Here is a 27,670-nt window from a genome sequence, read left to right on the forward strand (position 1 = left end):
AATTGCCTGCCTGCAGTAAACTCGGGGGAAAGGCGCGTTCGATTTGAGAATCCGCCGTTTGACGGTCCGCGAGCCATGGGCGGGGCTTATCGGGTGCGCGCGGCCGAACTGAGGGCGACAGAACCAACGGATCCGCCCCGGAGTCGATGCTATCTGGGGAAGAAGACTCGAATCAACGACACTCACCCGCCAACACGTCCTCGCTCACTGACGCGCGAGCGCTCTGTCTACGTCACTAAACGGTGCCCTTTGATTTACGATAGCTAGCTAACCGTTACGTTAGCCTAGCTAAGGGGTTCTCAAACGGTGGGACGCGCCCCTCTAGTTTCAAAGTACACGGACGTTAAACGAAGTCATTCATACATAAAGAGTGACATGCCTGTACTTTCGTGTGAATGTTTACGTTGCGGCATTAACGGGTTACGCTGCGCGAGACGGCCGAGATCGGCTTTTCCGCCGTTCCCTTTCAAAATAAAAGCTCAACAATGAGCATTGAGAGTGGCCGTATCAAGCCTGCAACCCCGGTTTAAAAAGCTCATTGCAGCTATAATAATGATAACACGTGATGACTCGCATATCTGAACTCGTTTTGTTTTCATGTTATTGTGGTTTTGAAAAAGATATGCAGTGTAAAACACAGTAAAACTCTAATGACAAATATTTGAACTGTTTTGTCTTAGTTTTTCACAGGTTGCACTTTATTGTTGTCATCTTGAACAGATATTCAGTGCAAAACAGGTTAATGACAGTCACAAGAAGCCATTTATTGCCAAATATTCGGATGTAGACGGGGCCGGTCCGTTGTAGCACGGGAACCAATGTTGTGAAGCGGATGCTACTCCACCGGGAAGAGCCTGGACCAGAACCTGGACCAGAGCAAGAAGAGGCCGTGTTCTCCTGATGTGCAGCATGGACCTACAGGAGCGCGCTGTCGCAGTGATGTTGGCTGTCAGAGAGTCGACTGTCGAGTGTCACCCCGAGGTGCCTGGCCGTCAGGGGGCGGCGCTAACAGAGCTGTTGAAGGTGGTGGTCAGGTCGTGGGAGCCTTTCCCTGGAAGGAATAGTAGCTCGGTGTCGTCAGGGTTGATTCTAAGCTGGTGTGCAGAGTACGCCATAGACGGTATATACAAATACATATATTTTCAATCTACTGGTATCTGTGTTAATGTCAGATACAGATATATCTCAAAACGAATACGCACCCGTAGCATACATGAGCTGCCTAAAGTGGATCGCGAACCTGCCGTTATTTTTTCGACCGTTAGGAGCTTACGTAGCTAAACTGGAATTTTGAATTTGAGAGGAACTATCTTGATATCGTGTCATCTTTGGTCACGTGGTTGAGTTTTGCTGCTGTAGTCACCTGATCGGTTATGTTGTTGCTGATAGAGAAACATGGCTGCCCACCTATCGTACGGTAGAGTCAATTTAAACATTTTGAGAGAAGTAGCACGAAAAGACCTTCGAGAGTTTTTGGACAAATGTGCGGGAAGCAAGGTAATGCAAACACAACACGTAAAACATGGCCGACCCAGCGACAGTTATGCACATAGATCAGTTCAGCTCGTCTTTTGTAGCTGTCAATGGTCGACACCCCTAGCAAAATACATTCAGGTTATTTTAAGAAATAGTTATGAGTTTTGAGTGTGAATATCATTTAAACACTAAATCTGATAATAGGTTTAGGTGTATCTCCATGTCAGTTTATATTTTCCTTTATGCTACAATTAGCTTACAGCTAGCTACATCCTAGGTGACACTGACGGCAACCTTTCCGCATACGCGGGATTTTTCAGGTGTTGCTACTGACATTCGTGGCTTTATGTTCCTTTGCAGGCCATCGTTTGGGATGAATACCTGACGGGACCTTTTGGATTGATAGCACAGTACTCTCTACTGAAGGTAAGTGTTTTCTGTGCCTAGTTTTTGTATTGTTTTTTTTGTTAATCGAAGATCAAATGCATGCTGTATGTTTATGACTGGATTTTTCAGGAACATGAAGTGGAGAAGATGTTCACCCTCAAGAGTGGCAGGCTCCCCCCCGCTGACGTCAAAAATATCATTTTCTTTATTCGTCCAAGACTGGAGCTCATGGACATCATTGCTGAGAATGTATTGAGGTCTGTTTATGTGTCTCGTTTTCAAGCCCCACCGTTTTTAACAATGCTGTAAGCATTTTTAGGGAAAACGGGGCTTTTCAAGTCCCTTCTGTCACGTTGTCAAGCGGTTCGTGGTATTTAACACCTTTGTCTTGGATTGTGCAACTTCAGTGAGGCCAAGATGCAGTCGTCACGAGACTTCCACATTTTGTTTGTGCCTCGGCGGAGCATGCTGTGTGAACAGCGGCTGAAGGAGCAGGGTGTGTTGGCCTCCTTCATCAACATTGACGAGTATATCCTGGACCTGATCCCCTATGATGGCGACCTGCTCTCCATGGAGTATGAAAGTGCTTTCAGGGTGTGTTTAACTTGCACATTTTAGATCAACCATTGTGCTGCTATATTTACATTGTTATTCAGGAGCAATTATATTTAAAATTGGCAGCAGTTCAATATTATGACATATTGATAAGTACTGTTCAAATATGTATGATTTATTTATTTATTTCACCCTTGGCTGCGGTTTCATTTGAACCGTCATTAACCTTTGTTTTTCTCCCTCATTTCTCTTACAGGAGTGCTACCTAGAAAATGACCAAACAAGTCTTTACCACACAGCAAAAGGCCTCATAAACTTACAGGCACTGTATGGCACCATTCCTCAGATATATGGGAAAGGAGAGTGTGCTCGAGTGAGTATTGTTCCAAGTGGAGTCATTATTTTAAACTGTTAATTGCACCGTCTCAGCCGCAGCCAGGAGTTTGTTTGAGAAATAAATTCTCTGCTTGTTCTTAGCATGTTGCCAACATGATGTTGCGAATGAAGCGGGAGTTTGCCGGCAGTCAGAATCAGATCCTTCCAGTGTTCGATACTCTGCTCCTCCTGGACCGTAATGTTGACCTGCTCACCCCTCTGGCCACACAGCTCACCTACGAAGGTCTCATTGACGAGATCTATGGGATAACTAGCGGTCAGAACAAACCTTTGTTGACACCTCACTTTGTGTGAATGTCTGATATGAATCCACCGTCATAGTTACTTTAAGTCTGCTTATGTTTGTGCGCTTATTGAATATCCCCTGCTTCTATTTTTGATCGCCAGTCCTTGTTTTTACTCCCTCTGACTCAAAGGTTATGTGAAGTTGCCTCCTGAGAAGTTTGCGCAGAAAAAGCAAGGTGAAGCGAGTAAAGACTTACCCACAGAGCCCAAGAAGTTACAGCTCAACTCGGCAGAGGAACTGTACGCAGAAATACGGGACAAAAACTTCAACGCTGTCGGAGCAGCGCTCAGCAAGAAGGCCAAAATAATTTCAGCAGCCTTTGAGGTGGGTCTTGCCTAATCTTTGCATATGTGCCTGCTCTAAAATTATTATAGTGTAATATTCATTATAATAATGTAAAAAGAAAAAGTTGTTGCAATGCCTTATGCTTGCAGGGAGCTCTATTGGATTACCTCCAGACATCTCAGCTGATCTGGTTGTAATCTCTGTGGCCTTTCACCACAAAGGTCATAACAGAAATCTATGATGTTGTGGAAATGATGACAATCACCTTGTGATAGAGAAAGTACTAGATCGATCAAGTCTAAACGAGCCCAAACAAATTGCCATTCTTTCTGATCATTTGATTGTAATACAACAAGCTATATTAGTACAAATAGCAAAGATATGCACCATGAGAGGTGTTTCACCCTGGAAAACAATGAGTATGAGCAAGCTCCTCTTGGCTGATGGAGGGTAAGACGCTTAGAAAGTAAGAAAGCTGTAGGATCCGACTTATTATCGGCTCAGAAGGTAAAGTGATATTTGTTTTTGTCTTTCAGGGGCGCCACAATGCGAAAACAGTGGGAGAAATAAAGCAGTTTGTGTCTCAGTTGCCCCACATGCAGGCAGCTCGGAGCTCGCTGGCCAACCACACTTCCATAGCAGAGCTGATCAAGGATCTCACCAGTATGCAATAACCCCTTTCTTTTCCCCTTAAACTGCTTCATAATTTATTCTGTTTGCATTTTAGACTCATTCTCACACCATATTTGAATTATGACCAAAAAAAATCTAAAACCTTCACACAATCTTTATTAGAAAAAAAACATGTATTTATTTATTTGAAGAAAGTAACCGTTCCAATTCCTCGAGGCACTTTTTTTAGAGTTCTTAATGTTTAAGAATCCCGTATGTCTTTGTTCTTATCCCATTGTGTGTTTGATGTGTCATCTATGTTTTTTATAATGTCATAACATCTAACTAAAGTCTCATGTTTCAGCATCTGAGGCATTCTTTGATAATCTAACAGTGGAGCAGGAGTTTATGACTGGAGTCGAAACAGACAAGGTATTCTTCATCTATCTGCTTATTGTTTTTCCAAAGCATATCTGGCATATCAGTACGTGCAGAGATGTACCATTTGGTTTTACTACAGTTTATTGAAATCCTCAAAATAATAGGAAATGTGCCATTGAGTCTATTATTCAAGTTTTGTATCTTCTATAAAAGAGAAGTGATTTATATAATGTATCTATGAGTGCACAAAGGTTCTGAGAAATGTTGTGTTACTATCCAGGTGAACACATATATCGAAGACTGCATCGCCCAAAAGGAGCCACTGATCAAGATACTGCGTCTGATGTGTATGCAGTCCGTCTGCAACAACGGCCTCAAGCAGAAGGTGTTCGACTACTATAAGAGGGAGATTCTCCAGGTATAGTTAAAGATTTATTTTTGGTGCTGGTGTCTTTTCTATTTTTCTAAATAATGTACATTTATTTTGCATCAAAAAAGAAAAATATGGGTAAATTGCAGTATATTGTGGCTTTATTCTTCAAACATGTAGTTGACGATTTAATTAATAATGATTTTGTCTCTTCTAAAGACTTATGGTTATGAACACATCCTGACACTGAACAACCTAGAGAAGACAAGTCTGTTGAAACCACAGACGAGCTCAAGGAATAACTACCCCACCATAAGAAAAACCCTCAAACTGTGGCTGGAGGACGCCAATGAACAGGTACACGATTAAAAAGAACGAGGAATAAAACTATGCACTTTTAAGGAGGACCTTGACCACACTGCCTTTTTGTTGTTGATTTCCTCAGAATCCCAACGACATCTCCTATGTGTACAGTGGCTATGCTCCACTCAGCGTTCGACTGACCCAGGTCTTGGCCAGGCCCGGCTGGCGTAGCATCGAAGAGGTGCTGAAGATGCTTCCGGGCCCACACTTTGAGGAGAGACAGCAGCTGCCCGCCGGCCTTCACAAGAAGCGTAAGAACAAATGCAAACGGGGTCTGCTGTTTGTCCTGCTGCTCAACAAACAGAATAAAAGTGAATGACCTCCAGTCTGCTCCGTGGAGATAAGACGCAGTCTTTTGTTTTTAGTCAAACGCTGAGCAGCAGCAGATTGATTGCACAAAGCTGACAATAACACAGACACGCTGTTAGTGTCTGTGTTGAAGCGAAGGCGAGATGAAAAGCATGCTGGGCTTCATTTGTCTGTGACCACTAGGGCTTTCCTTCAGTTTCTTTCCATTTTTTCATATTGGCAGTAGAAGGTGTTGCATTGATGTGAATAATGAATTTAATCATACATTCGGTTTGAAATGTGATAATTAGAACTGCGAGTTTGGGCATTAGACCGTTGGCTTGTTTCTACGTGCTCGCCTCACATTGGATATTAAAAGGTGATAATAAAGGACTGTAATCTAGGGGGAGGGTGAAGACTAAATTAGTGTTTTTACAACTCGGTGCTTTAATGTTCAGTTTGATTTGTGTTAAAGTAAGCTTACATTTGCTTTCAGTAATAGTTAAATTCACGTTACGAGTGACATGCGTCGCCTTTTCCTGTCGTGCAGGTCAGCAGGGGGAGAACCGGACAACGCTGGTGTTCTTCCTCGGTGGAGTGACGTATGCAGAAATAGCCGCTCTTCGTTTCCTCTCTCAAATGGAAGACAGTGGGATGGAGTATATTATAGCCACCACAAAACTCCTAAATGGTACAACTTGGATCAAATCTCTCATGGACCGGCCGGAATCCCAGATTTCCTGAGTCACCTGCATGTACACCTGGCCACATCAAACAACCCCTCCAGCCATCAGAAAAACTCAGCTGCTGTTTTTTATGTCCATATCCGTGGACTGCAGATGTTTCATTGATGTCTGAGCAACACCAGGCTCTGGAAAGGTGCCCTGGGGAGTTTTCTTTACTCTGTGTCACTCATCAAAATGTGTTGTGTATCCTTGAACAAACCTGTTCAGTGCATTTGAAAGTTGATTTATTTCATATTTTAAATAGACCACTGTTACATCCATGTTTTCTTGCTTGTCTTTGCTGGTGCTTTGCGACGCTTTATCCACAAATCAGAGGAATAGTGTAAACCTGGCACCTGCAGCTTCGTGCATGTGCATGATACAAACACAATGTTGACCCACTTGTGGAAAACAGTAATCCGTAGTGCTTCTAGTAGTCAGTCGTTCCACACGGTACCAAGATTATGTTACTATTATTTTCTGTCCTTGATTGGCACCAAGACAATATAATATAGAGCTGGTTTAATGCAACTGTTTATCATACATCCCTTTGTTCTCTGGCTATGTTTCCATGACTGAGGTCATTGCTCTACCTTGAAGGAACTGTAAATATGTATGGATGGTTAATCTTGTTTGGGATGTTTGAGATGCTGTCCCGGATAAGATAATTAAAGGTGCACTTCTTCAATGTTTGAAGGCTTTTGTAGGCAGCTTTCTGTGGCTTTTTCTGGGCTAGTAGTAGGTAAATAAAGTATTTACGAACTGAAATGTGTCTTAAATTACATAATCTTGTTGGAAACCATTTTGCTTATTTTTTACTCGATAATTTTCAGAAAGCTAATTGTGATAAAAGAGAGCAGATGAGGGGCGGGGATGGGGAGTGTATTCGTCAGCAGCGGTCCAGCTCTCTGAAGGAGCAATTAGCGCAGTAACAGGCCCCTGATCAGCCGATAATGGCCCTGCGCTGTCTCGAGAGCTCAGCCCACGGCAGCCGATGATTTGACAGTGCAGGACACTGATTGAATTAGGAAGCCATTTGCTCCATGTTCCGGGAGAGGGAAACTGTCCTACAGGAGGGTGTTTGATCTCCGTTTCAGTCAATACCTCTTCCGTGCCTTACACTATAGGAACATAGGGCGACCTGCTGACAGCACTCCGACGTTTTGGTGAACTGTCTTGAGTAAATCTATGTTAATTTCCTCCTTGTTGATTGGGGAGAGGACTTGGGAACTGCTTTGATTCAATGGATTTGAAAATACTTCATTCTGTGTTTTTTTGCCGGATGGAAAAAATCTGACAGTAAAACCCCTTTGTGTGAGGAGCAGGTGCACTGAAGACTTAAATTCCCATTAGTTCAATCCCAGGGGATTCTGATCTGTGATCAGTTATTGCCTTTGGCTCCTCCTCTGCCACAGGGGCTTGAAACGCTCAGGGCTGAACACACCAACTTGGACTTCAGGGCTGGAAGCACAGGAACCCACTTTATAATCAGTTCCTGTCTCAACAACACCAAGGTAGGATTGATTTAAGATTTAATTACTTTATTTATTATTTCATATGAGATGTCTTTCGCTTGTTTTTCATTTGTTGTCATTCATGTGTGATTTAGTTTTCTTTACCAGGACAAGACAACACATTTATGAAGAAAACCAACTACCTTGTATTTACATGATTGTAATGCTTTTGTATTTGCATGATTGTATTGAATATGATTTGATTATTTATTTGCAGGCTGCAACTTGTGTAGTCCGAGGAACATATGCTATTCAATGGTAGTCGGCAAGCTGCATATTAGCTTATTCCACAAGTCTCCCTAAAAATAGCTTGAGAGTTTAAGACATCGGATGTTCAATATTCTGTAATGTGTGTGACTATCCACAAACAAAGCAGATCAATACGGAATCCACTTAGTACAATTTACAGATAAATTATTAATACTGGTCTTGTGACTGTGCTGCCTCCTCAGCTTCTACAAGGCTAAGAACAAGTCAATATGCAACTCTCATAAATATACTTGAACACATTTAATAATACATAAAGCACTAAAATGAAAATATTTACAACTTAAGGAAGCATGAAAACAAAGAACATATGTCTTGTTTATTTTTTGTGTCCTATTTCATTTAATAAGTATTCATACTGTTAGTGTTGTCATGTGCTGCTTTTTAAAAATTTACTTTCAAATGGGCCACCAAGTTGGACATTACAGTTTTCTTATTTAATCTAAATTTGACAAATGTGTGTTTGCAGAATGGGTCGAGGTGAGGACGTGGGACACCTGGTTCAACCTGGTCGCAGGCAGAAGACGCAGCAGGAGCCTTTGGATGTGGACCCCTTAATAATCCGCTTCCTCCGGACTTTCAGGGAACTCCTTAAATTTGTTCTCTTCAGCTACACTGTGCTGTTTGGTGCTTTGCTCCTCGCCAGGTGGACCACTTACTTTATGGTGGGGAAGTGAAAAGGAACTGACTTGAAGAATAATCTGGTTTTCTGACTGAAGTTGACCAGGCAGACCTTGGGATTTGAATGCAGTTCCTATAAATGAATGTATCCACATGCAACAACTGCGATACAGTTGGAGTGATAAGCTGGAGTGATCCTGTTATTTTAAATGTGATTCATCCCCTGCAGTAGTGCTCACGGCTTTAGTCTATTTTGTTGTTGTTAATAGTTCAAACAGGCTTTTGCCGGCATATCGATCAACCGTGTAATTTAGAAACTGTGATATCTGCTGAGTTGCAAAAATGACCACAGTGAAGCTATATAAAATATGTTTGTATGGGTGTGTACCATACGAAAACAGTATTGTGTATTCTTGATTTATAAAAGCTTTAATGGTGTTTTTTCCCCCCCTTGGGAAGCACATGAAACTTTAAACAAAAAATCTTTATGTAAATAAGGAATATGAGCATGACAATGTCAGCCTTTATTGTGACTAATTTCTCTTATACGAATTGATGAATCAAAGCTGTCCATTCTGATGGGATCTTGTGTTTCTGGGAAAGCTGAATCACCAGACGCGCCCAGGTACCCAGAGGGCCTTAAAGTTTACTGCATGTGATTTCATCAATTTAATAACGTTGCAATTCTGTTGTCGATTTTTGTCATCACAAGCACAATACACACAGAAATTAATTGAGTCTTAAGAAAATACCTGTATTTTTTTCTTGTAGAGTTAACATGTACTTACGACCTTGATCGTTTCAATCCATATTGTCTGCCAGGTGAATATTCCTAAATAGATTTGTAAATCGCCAAAACAGAGGTGCTCCCGCGATTTAGGGGATAACATAACATGCCATTCAACAATGTCTCCAGTTTTTGGTATCTCTCTCTCTCTCTCTCGCTTCTTGTTATCTCAATGCTAGCACTATCTTATAGTTATTAACATATTTGCCATTTACCATAATAATGCACACAAAAGGTTGGACGAGTGGGATTGGGAGAGGGATGTTTCAAGAGACTTTCTTCATGGACACGGAAGACATTTGGACGTATCACAGGGGGGAAAGCAAAGGTGTAAATGATCAACTGAATATTAGCTGATCTCCATTGAGCTGCTTCACCTGGGTCAACGTGTGCATGCTGTATCATTGTCACACTGTCATGGTGGCTTATTGGGACATTGAAATAGAAAAGAGTTCACATTAATATCAACACCTGAGCTTTTCTAGCTTTGAAAACTAAAAATGTCTCCTGTGATAATTAAAGGCCGAAAATGTGCTTAGTCCCCAGGTAGTATACAGATGGACAATCTCTGAAAAATAGAATATTGAGTTGAAGTTTTTTTCATTTCTGTAAAAAAAAACAAAAACAAAAAATTCTGATTCATTCTTATTCAACTGAAATCAACTTTTTTTATTGCCTTTTACTATTTTAATATTGCTGCTTATATTAGAAAGCTAAAAAAACTCATAATATATCTATCTCGAAATATGAATACTAGTAGTAGGTATTAAACAAACTACTTGAATCTAATTAACTCATAAAAACCTCAAAGGGTTTCCTGGTTTCAACAAACTGAGCAAACATACAAATTTTTTTATTATTTTTTTTTTTTTTTTTAAATTTTATAAATAATATTTTATTTTGCTTATTAGTTTTAGGTGCATAATGTTAATAAAAAGTGTAATATAAAAAGAATATTTTGTAATGAACCAGATGCATTACAGAAAATAAATAACTTTATCACAATATTCTAATTTTCTGAGACAGTCCTGTATGTGCCTGAACTTCTGTCTGCACAGGGGTAGTTAGTCATTACTTTTACATATGCGCCGAGATATCTTCCAAAACGGAAGTTCAGCAAGTGCTAGAAACTGCGGAAGATCTATTAATCCAGGAACCTCAATGGCAGTTGCAGGCAGATCCGGAAGTGTTTGGTTTGTTAGGGCGTTTAATGGATGCAAACCAAACATGCAAACCGATCGGATGTTGTACAGAAGCGCTCCAAAATAGATTAATTATAATTATTGACATAACTACAATAGGCTATATCATATGAATGATTTTTACACTTTAAATAAATAAAAAAATTAAATAAAAAGAAAGTCCTGATTTCTAAATTAAATCCATTTTAAATCTTGTTTTTTCTTCACTTTTGCTGTTAAACCAAAAATGCACTGCGTGCGCGGGTTTGTTCGATTTGTATTACTGGAACAATCCACACGGGCGGGGGTAAGACGTTATCTGTTTTTTTTTTGAAATAAAAAGTCCCTATAACTTTTAATAAAACATTTAAAGCGCTATAAATACATCAACCGTGTGCTATCCGGAGACAGGAAAAAGAACCACGTCGTTGACGACTCAGGCGTCAGGCAGATTAATATTTCATGATGCACCCTCGGCGCTCTCTGATGCCCGATGAACGCCGCCCGCGTTGCGCCATTTTGAAATGCTGGGAGAGGCAGAGGCGAGGGAAATCTCAAAGTGGAGTGCAAAGTCTAACATTCAGGGTTCCGCATTATAGTTCACTTTTTTGCTTTAAAAGCAGTTTCGTGCTGTCTACAGCAACTGGGACGACGACGTGTGCGGTCCTTGCTGAGTTAATACGAGCAGCAGTACTGGTCTGCTCCTCGGCCAGAACCGACCCGGGTCAGCACTGCTCCAGTCCAGGGCCCGAGCCCGCTACACAGAGACCCTCTGTCTGAGTCGCTCACCATGGCAGGTAACTACGTTAGCAAGACCGCCAGAGAGTCCGGTGCTTCATGTACACCCGCCGGTTCCCGTGCCGCTCTGCAGGGACGACGTGCTCGTCTCTGTTGTGGTTAACGTGAACAGCCGCAGGCGAGCTAGCAAGCTAGGATACTTCCAAGATGCTCGTGTCATTGACGTTGAGAAAGGGAGAGTTTTTCACACCGATAACATGCTAAACCATCGCCTTTTGTTTGGGAATAGGTCATGCAAGTTAAAACATGCAACATATGTGCGACATTGTTCTTGTATTGTTGATTTGAGCACCAGACTAACGCGGGTAAAGTTGTCGTTTATGGCTGTGTGTTACAACTTGTGTTTCGTGTAGGAGCCGGTGGTGGGACCAGTGATGTGCAGTGGTGCTTTTCCCAAGTCAAAGGAGCGATTGACGATGATGTCGCAGAAGGTAAGTTCATGTGTTTGTTCTCTCAGTTGCTAACCTGCTCATGCATATCATGCGCATGCTTGTTTTTGGGGCTGGCTTTAAAGCTTGTGCTACACGTTTTGTTTTAACTGTCGTGCATGTTCTGAGTGATCGCTGTCGGAGAGAATTGACCTGTAATGATACAAAGGGTGATTGGTGTGGATCATACCAGATGATGACAGTTCAGCTGGCCTGATACAGCCGAGTAAAACTGTGTTCATCTATGTTTAGGATAATTTCTGTAAAATGTCACAACTTTTAAAATGTCTCTGAGTGTATTTGTGCTGTGTGTAATTTAATATGTGCATGTTTGGTCATGAAATGCACATCAGACTTGAATAGTTGCAGGTTTTTACCTCTGCTGGGCGTGCGCATTTCTTAAATAAGTTTACAGTTATTGAAGTAATGTGTTCATTTGGTTTAATGTTGCAATCAGTTGGCTTGTGTTGAACTTCTAATGTGTTGCACAGTGTGCTATTAAGTTATACGTTCATCTGATTGGCCCAGTCAAAGTAAAAGCTTCCCTCCATAGCTGCCTCTGTATCCAGCATCTGCAAATTGTGTTATAGTTTGAGACTTTTACTGGAAATCCAATGCCATGGAGGGGAAAGGAAATTAGTTTGTGATGCTCAAAGTGTTCAACTGCCTGCATGTCTAGATATCACGAGGGATCAGGGAGGAAACATGACCATTCCCTCCCTTATCCCTCGTGACCATTGCAGTGTTATGGACAATGTTGGAAGATAACCACCCCGTTTCCTATTGTCCTATGAGTTAATTCACCAGTGCCATAAACACCTATGTTTACAGTAGATGATGGACTTGGTGTGTAGGACTGCACAGTTGTTTACAGTAAGCTTTGCCTCAGAAAAAGTGTACGTGTGATCCTCTCCTTGTGTTGGTACATGGCAGTGCACACACGCGGGCTGAAAACACTACAATAGTTTAGTACTTTTGCATTATATGAAAGATTGTACGGAGACAGATTGTATCAGGCACTTTCTGTACTGTGTTAAGAGAAGAACAATACCATTGTGAATCTTAAGGATTGCGCTATCTCAGAATAGAGCCAGCCTGTAAACAGGGATTGATTGTTGTATTGTAGGATTTGATGAGTGCTTTCCTTTGAAACATCCTGAATAGCTGCAAATGCCTAATTGTTGCCTTCCAATGAGTTTTGAGTAGACCTTTAGTTCCATTGCACACATGTACGTCACTGCTGTGTTTAACATATTATTATTTATTTTTTTACCATGGTTCCTTTTTCAAGGATTTGGGTTGTCATTGGCAGGGAATAACTATTTAAACCAGAAAAACCTTGCATAAAAGTGCACAATAATTTTACATTTCACACTCCTCAAATGTGCTAAACAGGCTCTCTACTACAGTAGTTAAAAAGTCCTATTTCTCTGATTGCACTACCTCATTCACAGCTGACATCATATCTACTGTTGAATTCAACCACTCTGGGGAGCTGCTAGCCACCGGAGATAAAGGGGGCCGTGTTGTCATCTTCCAGCAGGAGCCAGAGGTACGTTTTGGTGACTTATCTTACTAAACAAAATGTACTGACATTTACAATAGTTTTTCTCATTTTATAAATTCATAACTTAGTCAAGCTGGTTGTACATTTGACTAAATTCAGAATTTAAGCCGATATTAGTTGAAATGAAAGAAAACAAACATTGTGTGTCTTCTGATCTTGCATAAAATGAAATGCTGACTCTTGCTCTCAGAATAAGTTTTTTTCTAACATTGATAATTGTTGTCTTTTTATTGTTAGAGTAAGAATCAGCCACAGTGCAGAGGAGAGTACAATGTTTACAGCACCTTCCAGAGCCATGAACCTGAATTTGACTACCTAAAAAGCCTTGAGATTGAGGAGAAGATCAACAAGATTCGTTGGTTGCCTCAGAACGCAGCACAGTTTCTTTTGTCTACAAATGGTTAGTAAACTGTATTCTCATTAAATGTATTTGCTGTTATAAGTGTGAGTTAGTTATTTTGATCTATTTTAAGCTATCAGTCTTCCAGGGACACCATTTGTCAGTTATATAAGTTATCTAAATGTACACGGTTTCTTTTGTGACTTAAGAGAAGTTATTAATTAGTTTTGCTCATTTCAGACAAAACCATAAAGCTGTGGAAAATTAGTGAGCGTGACAAGAGACCAGAGGGCTACAATTTGAAGGAAGAAGATGGGCGTTACAGGGATCTCAATACTGTCACAACACTACGGGTGTGTATCAATTGCTTCATCACTGTCCCAATAATTTGTACCATGTATGTATTATTAATGAAATGCTTGCAGCAATTGTTCTCCTCATTGAGGCACTGTCTGAGTTGTCAGTCGTTTTTGATTCATGCAGCCATATTGACATATCGTAACAGCAAACTAACTAATAACATTAACAAATGTAGAATATTGTGAGACTTGTATAAGAGTTTAGGAAAGTCTTTACGAAAACAATCACACACCTGAATTATAAAATAAATTCCAATATCATTACCACATATTTTCCCTGAAATGTATGTGACACTATTCCTGCGCCTCGCCTCAGGTACCAATATTCAAGCCCATGGACTTGATGGTGGAAGCCAGCCCCAGGCGGGTGTTTGCGAACGCACACACCTACCACATCAACTCCATCTCAGTCAACAGTGATTGTGAGACCTACCTGTCTGCAGATGACCTGCGCATCAACCTATGGAATCTGGACATCACCGATCGCAGCTTTAGTATCCTTTGTTCTTTCATTATAATTTAATTATATATATTATAATCCCCTCATGCATCATGGTCACTCGTCCACCATGCTTCAGTCAAATTGGATACAGTCAGACTGCATCACCCAGTCCGTGAAACGACACTGAAACCTACTGCATATTTTGTATATGTTAAGAAAGTAAATTAATTAATCCTATTCATGCTATAGACCATACAACAAATGAGAATATTTCCTTGTACTATTCTACAAAAAAAAGTAGACTGTTTTAGGGCAGACTACACAAACTGTCTACCACAGTGTCATAAATGATGCCACCACCAGATGTCCCCCAAACAAGGACTTTTCAGCCTTTATACAGAGCTCCTCTGATATACTGTAGTCTTTGTTTGACAAAGTTTAACGTGTAGTTTTGATGCCAAAGTAGTTGTAAAGACATGTTTTAGTCCTGAATTGAGTTGGCAGCATGACTTTCTGTTGAGAGCGCTGTGGAGAGTTGACTCTAAGAGCAGTGACGTCTAACTAGTTCAGAGCAGCACTGCAGTCGATTTATTTTGTCACCATATCCATACCTGCAAACTTGTCACCTTTCGGCGAAATTCGCCGTTTTGAAATCAAAATAGGTCATCCACGTGAATAGTGTAGATCCGAAGAGTTTTTGTTTGAGGTAGGGGGGGCGGAATTGGACAGCCGGCGTTAATGAGATGGAGTGAGACATGGAGAACATGTGGTGATCTAAGCAATAAAACATCTTTGATGAAGGAACAGGCTCCTGGAACAGAGTCATGGAACAGAATTATGGAACAGGCTCAAAGCTCAGCAGAGCACACAAGTATAAAAAAATGAAGTTGGTTCATGAATGACTAACCATATTATATATAATGATAATGTAAAGTTGTTATTACTATTATTAGGGCCCGATCACTGAATTATTCAGAGGACCTTTTTCCTTAAAATGTTTGTTATTATTTAGATTTGCAGTCAGAACAATCAAAAGACTGTAGTTATAAAAGCTTTGAGGTGTCATCAAACAACGTGGATGTGGTGTGGAGACGACAACAAAAAAGTCACCTGCACCCCCCCGTTGTCACCTTTTTCACCCCTCATGAGTTTGCAAGTATGATATCAACCTTTTAAAATGACCCGTGGCCATTTGAAAACCATTTGATCCGGTGGGAGACTGGCAGGATATGTTTGTATCAGTTCAATTATGAAAACAAATCTTTAAAATGTTTTATGTTGTGCAAATGTCTGTTTTCCCCTTTTTGACCTTAACCACACTTCTTCAGATATTGTTGACATTAAGCCAGCCAATATGGAGGAGTTGACCGAGGTGATAACAGCAGCGGAGTTCCACCCCAACCAATGTAACACTTTTGTCTACAGCAGCAGCAAGGGCACCATCCGCTTGTGTGACATGAGGGCATCAGCACTGTGTGACAAGCACGCCAAACGTAAGATCATTTTTATTTAAGCTACAGTTAAATTCACAGGTGTGTCTCTGAAACTGGATAATAGACATTAAAATGGCTAATATTTTCTTTACTTTTTGTTTCTCTGTGCTTACTTTAGTAGAAACAGCACTGTCTTCTATTAAAGTATAAAGCATATCAAGAACCGTTTCAATTGTGCGGCCAGTCTTTCCGTAAAAGGGTAGTGACAATAGTTTACATATAAAGCAACACAAATGTTGACTAGAGTTGCTTTTTAAGTCCTGGATATTTTGGTTGTTGGGTAGCATCTCAGATAGAATAGATCAAACCTGGGAGAAGTCTTATTAGTTAAAAGCCACACGACTGTGCAACCTTTTTTCCTGGAAAATATTTTGACTTGTCACATTAGGATAAGCACAGTTGTAAATAATGGACTCAAATATTCTAAATCTCCATTTAGCTGCTTAGATTTCAGGGTCCTGGTGTTCTGTATGCTGGCTCACTGTCGGGCTATAATGTTATATCACAAGTAATGGCCGTTGGTAAGGGTATACTAATGACTTCCATCATTTCCTTTTTTAAGAGTTTGAAGAGCCAGAGGATCCAAACAATCGTTCGTTCTTCTCTGAAATCATCTCATCCATCTCTGATGTGAAGTTCAGCCACAGTGGACGCTACATGATGACCCGAGACTACCTGTCCGTCAAAATCTGGGATCTCAATATGGAGTCCCGGCCAGTAGAGACATATCAGGTCTGTGACTGTTTCCATGTTTAGTGAAAAATAATCGTTGTTCCATCAGTTTCTTTTCTATAGATAGTTACACAGAAGTCATACTCAAAGTATGCTCTCGTAATGTTATTTTTCCACTTGCACAATTGTAACTTCATCGCATTCTTTTAACAGGTGCATGAATATCTCAGGAGTAAACTGTGTTCCCTCTATGAGAATGACTGCATCTTCGACAAGTTTGAGTGCTGTTGGAATGGGAACGACAGGTGAGTCTCTAATCTATTATAGATATTTTATATCTGGTTTAAGAAGCCTTGTGGCTATTGGTAGATGTAACTATTGTAAAAGTAAAATGTGCACTTTAAAAGTGATCTATGTTTTCTTCAGCATGCATTTGGAATCACCCCACTTTAAATATGCATGTGACATGCAAATGCTGTGATCTGCCGCATATTTGATGCGACTGAACTGGCCAACAGCCTTTGGCTTATCAATTAATGTGGCTATCACCTCAGTGCAAAGCATAAGGCGGCAAATGATTCATTCTGGGTAGCAGAGAGGCCTTCTATATATGTTCTGGTATTGGTACATAATCGAGAACCACCTTTTGAATTGCTACCTTCGATGTGTTGTGCCACCAATCGTGCCATGTCTCTCTGCAGCGTTGTGATGACCGGTTCCTACAACAACTTCTTCAGGATGTTTGATCGAGTCTATCGGCAGGATGTAACCCTAGAGGCGTCGCGGGAGAACAGCAAGCCCAGATCTGTCCTGAAACCTCGCAAAGTAAGCACAGGTGGGAAGCGCAAAAAGGACGAGATCAGTGTAGACAGTCTGGACTTTAACAAGAAGATCCTCCACACCGCCTGGCATCCTCTGGACAACATCATTGCTGTGGCCACGACCAACAATCTGTACATATTCCAGGAAAAACTGAACTAGCGTTTGTTGAACCGCTCAGATCTGTTCCGGCTTGATCCCCACTGATCTGATACACGTACACCGACGATATCCGTTTGTCTTTGCCTAAATCCCCAAATCTTGATATGATCTGCCCTAGGTGAATTTAGTATTGAATGTGACTTACACTGTCAACAACAAACCGTGCCAACACAGGGACTTGTTGCATGTGTATGACCAATATAAACATGCAGGGTTTGTAGAGTCCAGAATTTGGGATTTAGTGTCATGGGTTTTCTCCAGCAGGAGCACTCGGTTCACTGAGCTACCATTTGCAACTCCCATACATCCCAAACCAAAGGGAAGTGTGTTTAATACACATGTTTGGCTAGATTGTTTCATTATTCTGTTGTGCCATCTTGACATGATTCATGTATATGACATGCCTACCAGTTGTCAAGATTCTGTGGCTACCATGTTTTATTAGTTTGAATAGGAAATTCTTTCTACTGTTTATACGTCTTTCTGTCACCAAGTTCCTTTTCGTGCTGGCCTGAAACACCGCGAATACAAGCTGTCAACACTCCAGATTTGCCCCAAGTATTTGTCAAGTTGCCAAGCTCGCGCTCCACTTCTTTTCTAATGTACAGTATGGTTATGCTGTTCTGGTATTTTATCGGGTTTTAGCTCATTCTCTGCAAAAAGATTAACTTGCATTACTTCTAACCTTTGTCCACAACGTACCAATGTTTATTAGATGGTTTCTATTAATTTCTTTACAGGTAGAAAGTCAACTAACTTGGCTATTTCATCACTGTCAACCTTTGATTTATTCAAAGTAATTTTTCATTGATAATGCAGGAAAAGTCGAGCGTACCTCAACATCTGACACGAAAGTCAAGTTACCTAAAATGAGCAAGAAACAACGGTATTATCATTTATCATTAACAAAGAACTTCCATGTTTTAAAATGTTCGTCTTCTGGAATAGTTTCTGACTCATCGTGCATTGAAATGATGACAATGGTCAGTAGTATTGTCTTCATAATTTCTAGTTAATGGCCAAACACATTTATATATAGAATCAAAACACCAATGTAGTCCTTTTTACATGGTCACAAGAGCGGCGTCGGGTATTGTGGTTTTTGGTGTTGAATGAGAGCGAATCAAGTAAAGTTTTATTCATTTAAAGCTATCTTGCAGACAAGGGTTTTTTATGATGTTTTGTAATGTACCTGATGATACAAAAAAAGAATAATCACTATAGCTGATTTATTTTTGTATAAATGAAGGCAATAGGATTACAGTCTGATCACTGTAGTTTCTTTAGCTGTCTCAGACTGATTGTAGATGGAAGGTTTCCTGATGCGGTTACCTTTGTGTCATGACTGGGACGGTTTGTTCACTCAAGCGGGTATTTCTTTAAAAGCTAGAGACTTTAGTGACATCAAGGAGTGTGATGTTTCTCACCTGGGATGTCCAAAGAAAAGTAACTTGTTAGGCGTCAGTACCTCTGTAGTCATAAGCACTACAACAGTTTTATTTTTTATTTGTCTGACTGTAAATTATGTTTATGCAGAATTTATTTGGATGCTTCGGAGTTAGATTCTGAGTTCATTTTGATCTAACGCCATGGTTTTTCATCATTCATGTTTTTGCTCACTGTGAAACAATATACCTTTATGGGAAAGACAGATTTTAAATCAACATGTAATGTCACAACTGTTTAGAGCTAGTTTTTCCCTAAAGCTTGTCAATTCAGTGGACAATGCCGAGTTACAGATTTTGAATTATTGTATGAAATGTCTACTTTCCTGTGATGCAGGGGGATATAGGCGTGTTCATTTAAAAAGGAGAATTTGGTAAGCATTTGGTTTGCAGTTTGTTTAATGGTTACATTGAACATGGGGGAGGGGGGGGAATACTTTAAATAATTAATTCTGCGGTTTCTCTGCTGCTTTTGGCTTCATTCACACGCTGACGACTTTCCCTCCTTAAGCCAACAGGTTGATTATAGCACAGCTTTCCACTCTATTGAAATTATGTTTTGATGACAGATTAATCCATTGAATCAGGAAGCGCATTTGTCCACTGGACCGTTATGTAAGTTAATGTGTCACTCTTACCATTAAATAACGTATTTCCTATCACTAGGATGACACCATAATAACCACCCATCTTAACGATGCCGTACTCTCTGGGCTCTAGGTAATGTCCTCTCAGTAATAAGATTTATTTTATTTTTTTCAAAAAACTAGTGCGGTGCAAGCTTGTGAGGGTCATTCAATTAATATTCCTCATGTCAAATATGTTTATCTTTAATCATTTTCCTATTTCAACAAGAAGCTGTCCATTCAAACCATGAGATCAGTGATCTCAGGCATTCATTAAAAGGAATAATTTACACTGTTAAATAACTATTGTTTTTACAACCTGTTAAAAGATACAAAAATCTGTATATATAAATGATACAAAACTAGAATTGGCATGTTGTTTACAAAGATTTTGAGGTAACACACTTTTTATTGCAGAGGTCTTCAGACCGTGTGAGAGTCAGAGAGATATTGCAAAACAGTCACTGGCATTCATGAGAAATACCGACCCACTAATCTTCACTTTCCCCTCATGTTGTCTTCATAGCTATTGTTTGAGGCTATGGTGTAATTCACAAAGACGTTCAGAAGAACCCTAATGCCTTTCTTATAGCGTAAAGAAGACCGAAGATGAGTATTTTTCTTGGACTTTCTGGCGTGCCAGACAGGAGACCGCTCAGGGGAATTTACCACTGCTCTGTGATCAAAACCTCTTACCTTTTTAAAAAGCAGCTTTTCAGGACTTTATTAAAAACAGCCTTATTTACAAGTAGATCATACACTTTTTGAAATTCAAGTTGCTATATAGTTTTTTTTTTGGAATGTCAGAAAAACTTGCTCTCCACCCAAGGGATCATGAAAGTGCAAGGAAACAGCCTAAATTGGAGTTATGAGGTTTTTCCACTTGAAGCAGCATTATATACATGTCTAATGTGACACAGGGTTTAAAACAAAATGCACTTTTTTATTTTGATTAAGTTCATTAATTTGTATGTTTTTGATCATTTCTTTCAAGGGAGACTTGAATTAAGATTGTGGGAGAGTTTGGGGGGTTAAAAACAAAAAATGGTTCATTGTTCAGCTATGTTGGTCTTTGTCAAATTGAATAAAGAACAATTTAGATGAAAAGTAATAAAGAATTTCAAACCTTATTTCTGAATGAAAGACCAATCTGTTCTGTGGTTTGTGTCTGCAAGATTATGTGCTGTAAATGTGAAATGATCACATGGAGTCTTGCCCAAAATATGTGTTATTGTAGAGGTTTGTTATAAAACTAAGCTGAAATTATATATCAAAAAAGAATGTGAAAACATGGCAGGGATTATATTAGGTCCATTGCATCACCGAGGCAGAGTTCCTGCTCTGCTTTCAAAGGGACACCCTATTCTCAATCCCCTGCTGTGGTGCCAGACTTGGCAGATCTTACTCAACTGAGGTCAAAAAATATTCTTACCCATTCAACTGAAAATACACCAACCAACAAGATATTTTTATGGAACTGGAGGAGGGGAGATGTATTACATACCCATCCATCTCTACTTGTATACAGGAAACACTTCTTATGGAAATGCCTGCCTCTCCACATTTAATAGTTAAGTTGACCCAAGGCAGCACTTATTTGAAGAGCCTCACTATTATTATCTATCCTTAAACACTGCACAGACTCAAGTGACTATCGAGAGAGAGAGTCCACCCATGTTGTGCACCCAAGCCCATCAGCTGGACTTGATGGTGAACATATTCTTTGTTTTGTTTATGAATTATATTAAACTTTGGAGGTTCTATTTACCTTTTTAGTGCAGGCTAAAGAACAATGTAAATATCCACACAGTCGAGTCATTTTCTGATGTGTTTGAGCAAATTTCCCATTACTGATGTGTTTGTGGCCTGGCTCGGACTTTGGGCTAATGTAGCGCATGCGCACATCGGAGTTAGTCTCCGTGTCATGTTGATGAATTCTCAAACTGGGTCGTCATGTCTACCGCTGCTGCTCAACAAAACAATAACGAGGAGCCCGGGCTTCACGGTATGTACCGCCGCCGGTGCTTCTGCACTGCACGTTACAAAGACTATTTAACATATTTCCAACGGGTGTGTGTGTTTCTTAGAATCTTCGTATAATCAAGATTTTATTGTAAAAGTTACATCGGCTACGGTATTTCCTCTTCTTCTAGGAGGGGCGGAGGATGATGTTGATCGACGTCACCGCACACTAGCCAATAGCGCTGCGATAAATGTTTGATTGATTGAAGGGCAACCAATCACGTGCACACGTGAGCCCTGGGCGGGCTCTAGCCAAAATGAAAACAAGTTTGGGGAAAAAGACGAAATATATGTTGCCTTTACATCACGTTTTTTTTCCAATAATGGGTCCTATCACTCTCACTCCTTCTGTAGTCGACTCGTCTTTTTTATTCAAAACCACACCGTCTTTCTCACAAAACATCTATTATAAAGGAAGACAATAGTAGGATGTCAGCCAAACCTATATCTACCACAGACAGCTCCAAAAACACATTTGAACAATAAACTGACCAAAGGGGTGTCCAGACTTGAACTGATAAACAACTAGACTAAAGCGTTTGCTCAGAAGGAAAAGCGGGGCGTGTTTTCTACATGTGACAACATCCCCGCTGCAACAGCGACATGTCTGGGCTACTTGCACTTCACAGTTATGCAAGACGTCACATGAGAGCAGCATTAATGACAAACTCGTCTGTAGATGGATAATCAGTCATATATGCGTGCGTCGTCGAAATGCATCAACTATATGTTATTTTTAGCGAGGCCAAAGGGGGGGGGCGGGGCGTCTCGTGCTATCAGGAGATCATGAGGTTTATATTGTGTGCTAAGCCCAAGCCCGCTGGACATTAGAGATTGCATAACAAACAGCCCTTCTGAGAAAACAAACAAACATGCACGCTGTTTGTGGGGCAGTGGCACATTTGAATGCACTATCAGTGATGCAAGAAATGTAGTTCATCTCTTTCCATTTGAAAGGAGGCAGAGGTGTGTCTCTGGGGTGTACAATCTTCTAGGTTGTACCACAACAAGATAAATCCCCCCCCCCCCCCCTTTCCCTCCTCTTGACCTTTGTGTTGCCAAGGCTCTTGGATAGAGCTGGAGCTGAATGGGAACACAGGGACCCAGGCCTTGCATGCCGTGCAGGCCAATGTTCCAGAGACACCTGCTGAAGACCTAATAAATGCAAATGCTGGCATGAGTCAAACTCTACAGACCTTGGAAGGGGTGCCTGAGACTGATGAAACACTGATTGGAGGACTAGAGCATGTGCCCTCGTCCTCCTCGATCCACAATGGAGAAATGGAAAATATTCTCCTGGATGCACAGCATGAATCCAGCCAGAATAGCTCCTCCTGTAACAGGTAGGAATAAGTGCCAGTATATGTGCTTTAAAGCTCAGGCAAGCGCTTGGGGTGGTAATTTAATTATTTGTTCTATCCCAATGTGTCGACTCAGTCCTCACAGGCCACCAAGTCCAGATCAGGATGAGGGTCAGATAACTTTTGATGTTGAGATGCCTAGCCCAAGAGATAGTCAGGTAAAACAACATATTTAAAAGTTCAATTTCTTTTCAGGCCTTGTCATTTAAGATTACAACCTAATTACTTTGCCGCTATATTTGCAGTCAGGTGACGATAGTGCAGAGAAGGACAGAGAGGAAGACATCCTGATGAACAAAGAAGTAGACTGGGTCGCTGACTGGTCCAGCAGACCAGAAAACGTTCCACCAAAGTAAGCAGAATAATTCACTAATGTTTGTTCAGGATATTGTTTTCTGAATTTAATTTGCAATAATTGACTTTGATTATTCCTCGCAGGGAGTTCAACTTCAGGCACCCACGACGTTCAGTATCTCTCAGCATTAGAAAGAGTGGGGTCATGAAGAAAGGTGGCATCTTCTCAGCTGAATTCCTCAAAGTCTTCATCCCTTCCTTACTCATCTCGCACATTGTCGCTCTTGGCCTCGGGTAGGTCTGAATTCATGCAGTTCTATCGTCATTCAGGGACACGATGCAATGCTCAGCATTGTATTGAAAAACAAAGTTACATTTTCTTAATCTGCACTGATGTTTTGTATTTGTACCACACTTGTCTTTTAGTGACTCGCCATGTACCATAGGAAAGGGTCAGTATTGTCATTGTGAATTTATCAGTACACTGCTATTTTGGTTTCCAAGATGACTGAAATGTATGTATCTGATGCCTGTCTACTCAGACCTGGGCCTCATGCATTACATATTTATAAAACAGACTTGCCTAGATGTGTATGAACATTTGTTCCTTAGTTTTAATTGATCAACTGATATTGATGGATAGTTTTTTCTTCTTCTAGGGTGTACATTGGGAAGAGAATTGCCACAGCCTCCACCAGCTCTTATTGAATTGAAGATGCAGCGGTGCCTGGACGTTCTCTTGTCTCTCTGCCATCCTCCTGTAGTCAAGCTGTTTCTCTACATCAATTGTACGCCCACATTTGACTTCAAGTCAGCATTCAATTCTGTCACATTGTAGATGTAGTTGTAGAGTTATACACATGATGTAATGTGGTTGCACTCATCACATTTTGACACAACATTGAACCCAGCAGCTGTCACCAACTTCTTCCACAGTCGATGACAGACTCTGTTGGAGCTGCAAAGTATTAGTCATCCTGTTCAACTAGAAAATATGTGACAAGAATAGAAAATATGTGACAAGAATTTGATGTCAGGTGGCTTAAGGGTTGACGTTTTTGTCTCCAATTTTGATGTTATGTCATGAGAAATCTGGACTTCTCCGAAGTGGCATCTCTCCACTGTTGTCTCAGTTGGCAGAGTGTACGAACCAAAAATATGCGCCATATCCACAATACAGCAAATTTGAATTGCCTCTGGGAACAGAGGGGACTTTTATCGCCTTAACTTTTGGAGCTAAACATTCAAGTTGCAGTTGGTGGAGGGGAAACAGATGATGCCGCACAGTGGGATTCATTTTTAAATCCCATAATTTGTTGAGAATATAAATTGTATCATGTTGACTCCTGAGGGTTTCTTTTAACCCTTGTGTTGCCTTCGGGTCATTTTGACCCGAATCAATATTACACCCTCCCCCCGCCTTCGGATTAATTTGACCCCATTCAATGTTTAATGTCGGTGTTCTTTCGGTAGTCAACAAACAAACATAAAGTGCCTCACACTTAAACTTGGAAAACAATATTAATTCGAATAATTTTCTGGAGGTTTTAATTGCTGGCGTCAAATTGAACCCAAAGGGTAAAATATGTTAGTAAATATAAAGGTAACAGGAGGGTGAAACATTGAATCGGGTCAAAATGACCCATAGGCGGGGGGAGGGTGTAATATTGATTCGGGTCAAAATGACCCGAAGGCAACAGAAGGGTTAAAAGCTTTTTTCTTCTTTTTTTTTGAGGTTGAAAAGCTGAAACATTGATCTAGTGAGTAATTCTTGCTTTTCACATGGGGGTTGTTTGAGTATATTATGATAGAGCAACCTTGGGATGATGGCAATTTACCAGGCTCTATGCTATTTGTATTATTTTTTTCCGACATATTTACATATTTACTTTAACATAGAAAAAATGGCAAAGTGCCACATTTTATCTTTCACCACTGCATATTGGTGATTTATCTTAGATTGTTTATTTTATTTTCTGATATGTTTAGATATTTAAAGATGTAGATGTGAACAATAATTTAAGCTGTGATCTACCCAATTTAATAGATACTTTTTGAGATTGTATACTTTGTTTATACATTGATATTATTAATGCATTATCATTATTACCTAACTTTGTCGCAGTATATGTAATGTGTTTTTGCTGTTGTTTAATCGCTGAAGGGTCAGCAGAAACCAACACAGGAAGGTATTTCCAGGAGCTTCAATGAAGAGTGTTATCTGGCTTTTATGTTTGTTACACTGTGCAATCATATCACATTATATGATACAATAAAACGTGTCCAGTGTGTGTAGAATTTAGAGAAAAACTGAAAGAACATTTCCTGATGAAAATGCATGTGACATCTATATATTGATGCTGATTGGATGAATGGATAATTCTGCTGTTGTTTATTAATGGATGACATTGAATCATGTGAACATTTTCATTCACCATAATAACCACAAAGTACTAGTTTGAAAGCTCTCAAGATGCATATAGTCTTTAATGCATTAGATAACTCCTAGTAACTCATAAAATACACAAGTCATCATAACAGGCTCATGTACAGTTAATCAGTATGCAAAACATAACATTTTAAATAAGGTTTGTACTATATACAGCAGCTGATGTATAAATACAAAAAGTGGATGGAGCTCAATAAACCATAGTGCATTATCCAAGGCACAATAACGAATAAAATGGCATATCATCATTATGGGTTCCATACGGAGCATTAATTTAATGTCGGTCAATGTAAATTAATTTACATTTTGACATGAATCACAAAGAAAAGAAAGTGTAATTCCTGAATGTCAAGGTAAGTTTTCTGAAAAGCTAAATCACAGGTGTCACAACTCATGGTCCTTTCGTCATTATCAATAACAATGAAAAAGAGGGGGCAACATTGTAAATCGATGTGATGCATTTTTAGTTGCTTTCAATCCTATCTTTGCGTGCCTGACTAGCACATTTCAGTCTAGTCCGTTGTGGTCCATCTAAGATCTGACCTTTTTATTGCATGGAATTAAGTGTTGCCACTGTGTTAAGTGTTTACTTTTTGTATCCACTTGACATGCTGAGCGATGTTTGTTCACAGACAGGCAGGCCCTGGTTAATACTAATAATAATGTCAAGTACTATTTCAAATGATGAAGGATCTAGGAATTGGATTGAAATTCCCATGTAAGCATGACATTAAAGTTCGACATTGCTCACACTTGTACATACTGTTTTAATTATTCCCAACTATAGATCGGGTAATTATTACAAGTGTATCCATGACAGAGACAACTTAGCATATAATAACAATTGCCCAGGGTAAAAGGTCGTGAATGCACCTGTAAAAACTCTCCCCATGACACTGACGATAGCTATCTTCTTTACAGGAATATGTCATTGCAACGTTAATCGATACGATTTACGATTAATTATTTTTACGCAGAGCAATAGTAAAATTACGTCTTCACACAATTATGTTATTACCCAAGACGCTGTCACGCTCAATGAAACAGAGGAGTCATTCCTAGCATTCGGTGCCATTTTTCAAGTAGGTTGAAAAAAAAAAAAAAAATTTTTTTTTTTTTTTTTTTCTTCTGAATGAATGATGGCTTGTTAAATAAAAAAAAAGGGTCAAACTCAAGCTCAGGATATTATAAATAATTGATAAATAATCTAATAATGCAATGCAAAGCAACGTCGCGTCCACCCTGTTACAGTCATGTGTATGAAAAAAAGTTTGACTACACAATCATTATAAATGTTAATTATCTAACAGCTTGAATAAATGTTCCTTACCTGTCAAAAAAATAATTTAAAAAAACATTTTTTTAAATTATTTTTTTAAAAATACTACTATTTTTAGCACAATGTAAGTTCAACCCCATTTGTTTTAGATAAAACATAATTTAATTGGATGTATGTTTTTATGTTTTAAATTTGTAAAATTTTCAAATCAAAGGACTACAAAAACACACCTCATATATTGTTTTATTTATTTTATCATTTAATTATTATAACACAGGTGACAGGTAGAAGGGTGGACAACAGAGACAGAGGAGAGTAACAGGGTAACAGGATACATATACAATAACAATACAATATCATAAATTAATTAGAACATAAATTAATTATTTAATTATAATAATTATATTATTATTATATAATATTTTATTTATTTTACAATAACACTTAATTTTATTAAAAACAATAACATAAATTATTACACCCCACAATAACAGCCCCCACCCGCCCGCAACCCAAAATACAACACAAAATACATACAACAAACTTCAACCATCAATGTAGTCAATACATATATATCATGTACAATCTTCATTATAACCAATACAATATCCATCTTAGCA

At 39.6% G+C, this 27,670-nt stretch overlaps 3 protein-coding genes across 4 annotated transcripts; all 3 read left to right on the forward strand.

Annotated features, from left to right (window-relative positions):
- The first annotated feature begins 1,030 nt into the window (after positions 1 to 1,030).
- Positions 1,031 to 6,892, forward strand: vps33a (VPS33A core subunit of CORVET and HOPS complexes). 2 transcript variants are annotated; one of them, XM_056419354.1, is made up of 13 exons: positions 1,031 to 1,120; positions 1,837 to 1,902; positions 1,993 to 2,120; positions 2,271 to 2,457; positions 2,675 to 2,791; positions 2,896 to 3,070; positions 3,231 to 3,424; positions 3,922 to 4,048; positions 4,362 to 4,429; positions 4,659 to 4,796; positions 4,968 to 5,105; positions 5,194 to 5,362; positions 5,950 to 6,892. In XM_056419354.1, exons 3-13 carry the CDS (start codon positions 2,011 to 2,013, stop codon positions 6,141 to 6,143), a joined length of 1,617 nt encoding a protein of 538 aa, XP_056275329.1. In that variant the 5' UTR covers positions 1,031 to 1,120; positions 1,837 to 1,902; positions 1,993 to 2,010; the 3' UTR covers positions 6,144 to 6,892. The 2 variants fall into 2 exon arrangements, with proteins under 2 accessions (XP_056275329.1, XP_056275328.1); XM_056419353.1 differs by lacking the exon at positions 1,031 to 1,120 and adding an exon at positions 1,129 to 1,497.
- Positions 6,893 to 11,041: 4,149 nt separating this feature from the next.
- On the forward strand, positions 11,042 to 20,775 carry ppp2r2aa (protein phosphatase 2, regulatory subunit B, alpha a). Its single transcript, XM_056419568.1, has 10 exons — positions 11,042 to 11,291; positions 11,646 to 11,723; positions 13,175 to 13,272; positions 13,525 to 13,687; positions 13,868 to 13,980; positions 14,303 to 14,480; positions 15,757 to 15,921; positions 16,484 to 16,653; positions 16,807 to 16,898; positions 17,295 to 20,775. Exons 1-10 carry the CDS (start codon positions 11,285 to 11,287, stop codon positions 17,572 to 17,574), a joined length of 1,344 nt encoding a protein of 447 aa, XP_056275543.1. The 5' UTR covers positions 11,042 to 11,284; the 3' UTR covers positions 17,575 to 20,775.
- An 813-nt stretch (positions 20,776 to 21,588) lies between these two features.
- bnip3la (BCL2 interacting protein 3 like a) lies at positions 21,589 to 26,523 on the forward strand. The gene is made up of 6 exons (XM_056419803.1): positions 21,589 to 21,650; positions 22,731 to 23,010; positions 23,105 to 23,186; positions 23,274 to 23,380; positions 23,467 to 23,616; positions 23,982 to 26,523. The coding sequence occupies exons 1-6, from the start codon at positions 21,599 to 21,601 to the stop codon at positions 24,028 to 24,030; spliced, it is 720 nt and encodes a 239-aa protein (XP_056275778.1). The 5' UTR covers positions 21,589 to 21,598; the 3' UTR covers positions 24,031 to 26,523.
- Positions 26,524 to 27,670: the final 1,147 nt, after the last annotated feature.

The sequence above is a fragment of the Pseudoliparis swirei genome, chromosome 7, assembly GCF_029220125.1.
Source record: "Pseudoliparis swirei isolate HS2019 ecotype Mariana Trench chromosome 7, NWPU_hadal_v1, whole genome shotgun sequence".
Classification (NCBI taxonomy): Eukaryota; Metazoa; Chordata; class Actinopteri; order Perciformes; family Liparidae; genus Pseudoliparis; species Pseudoliparis swirei.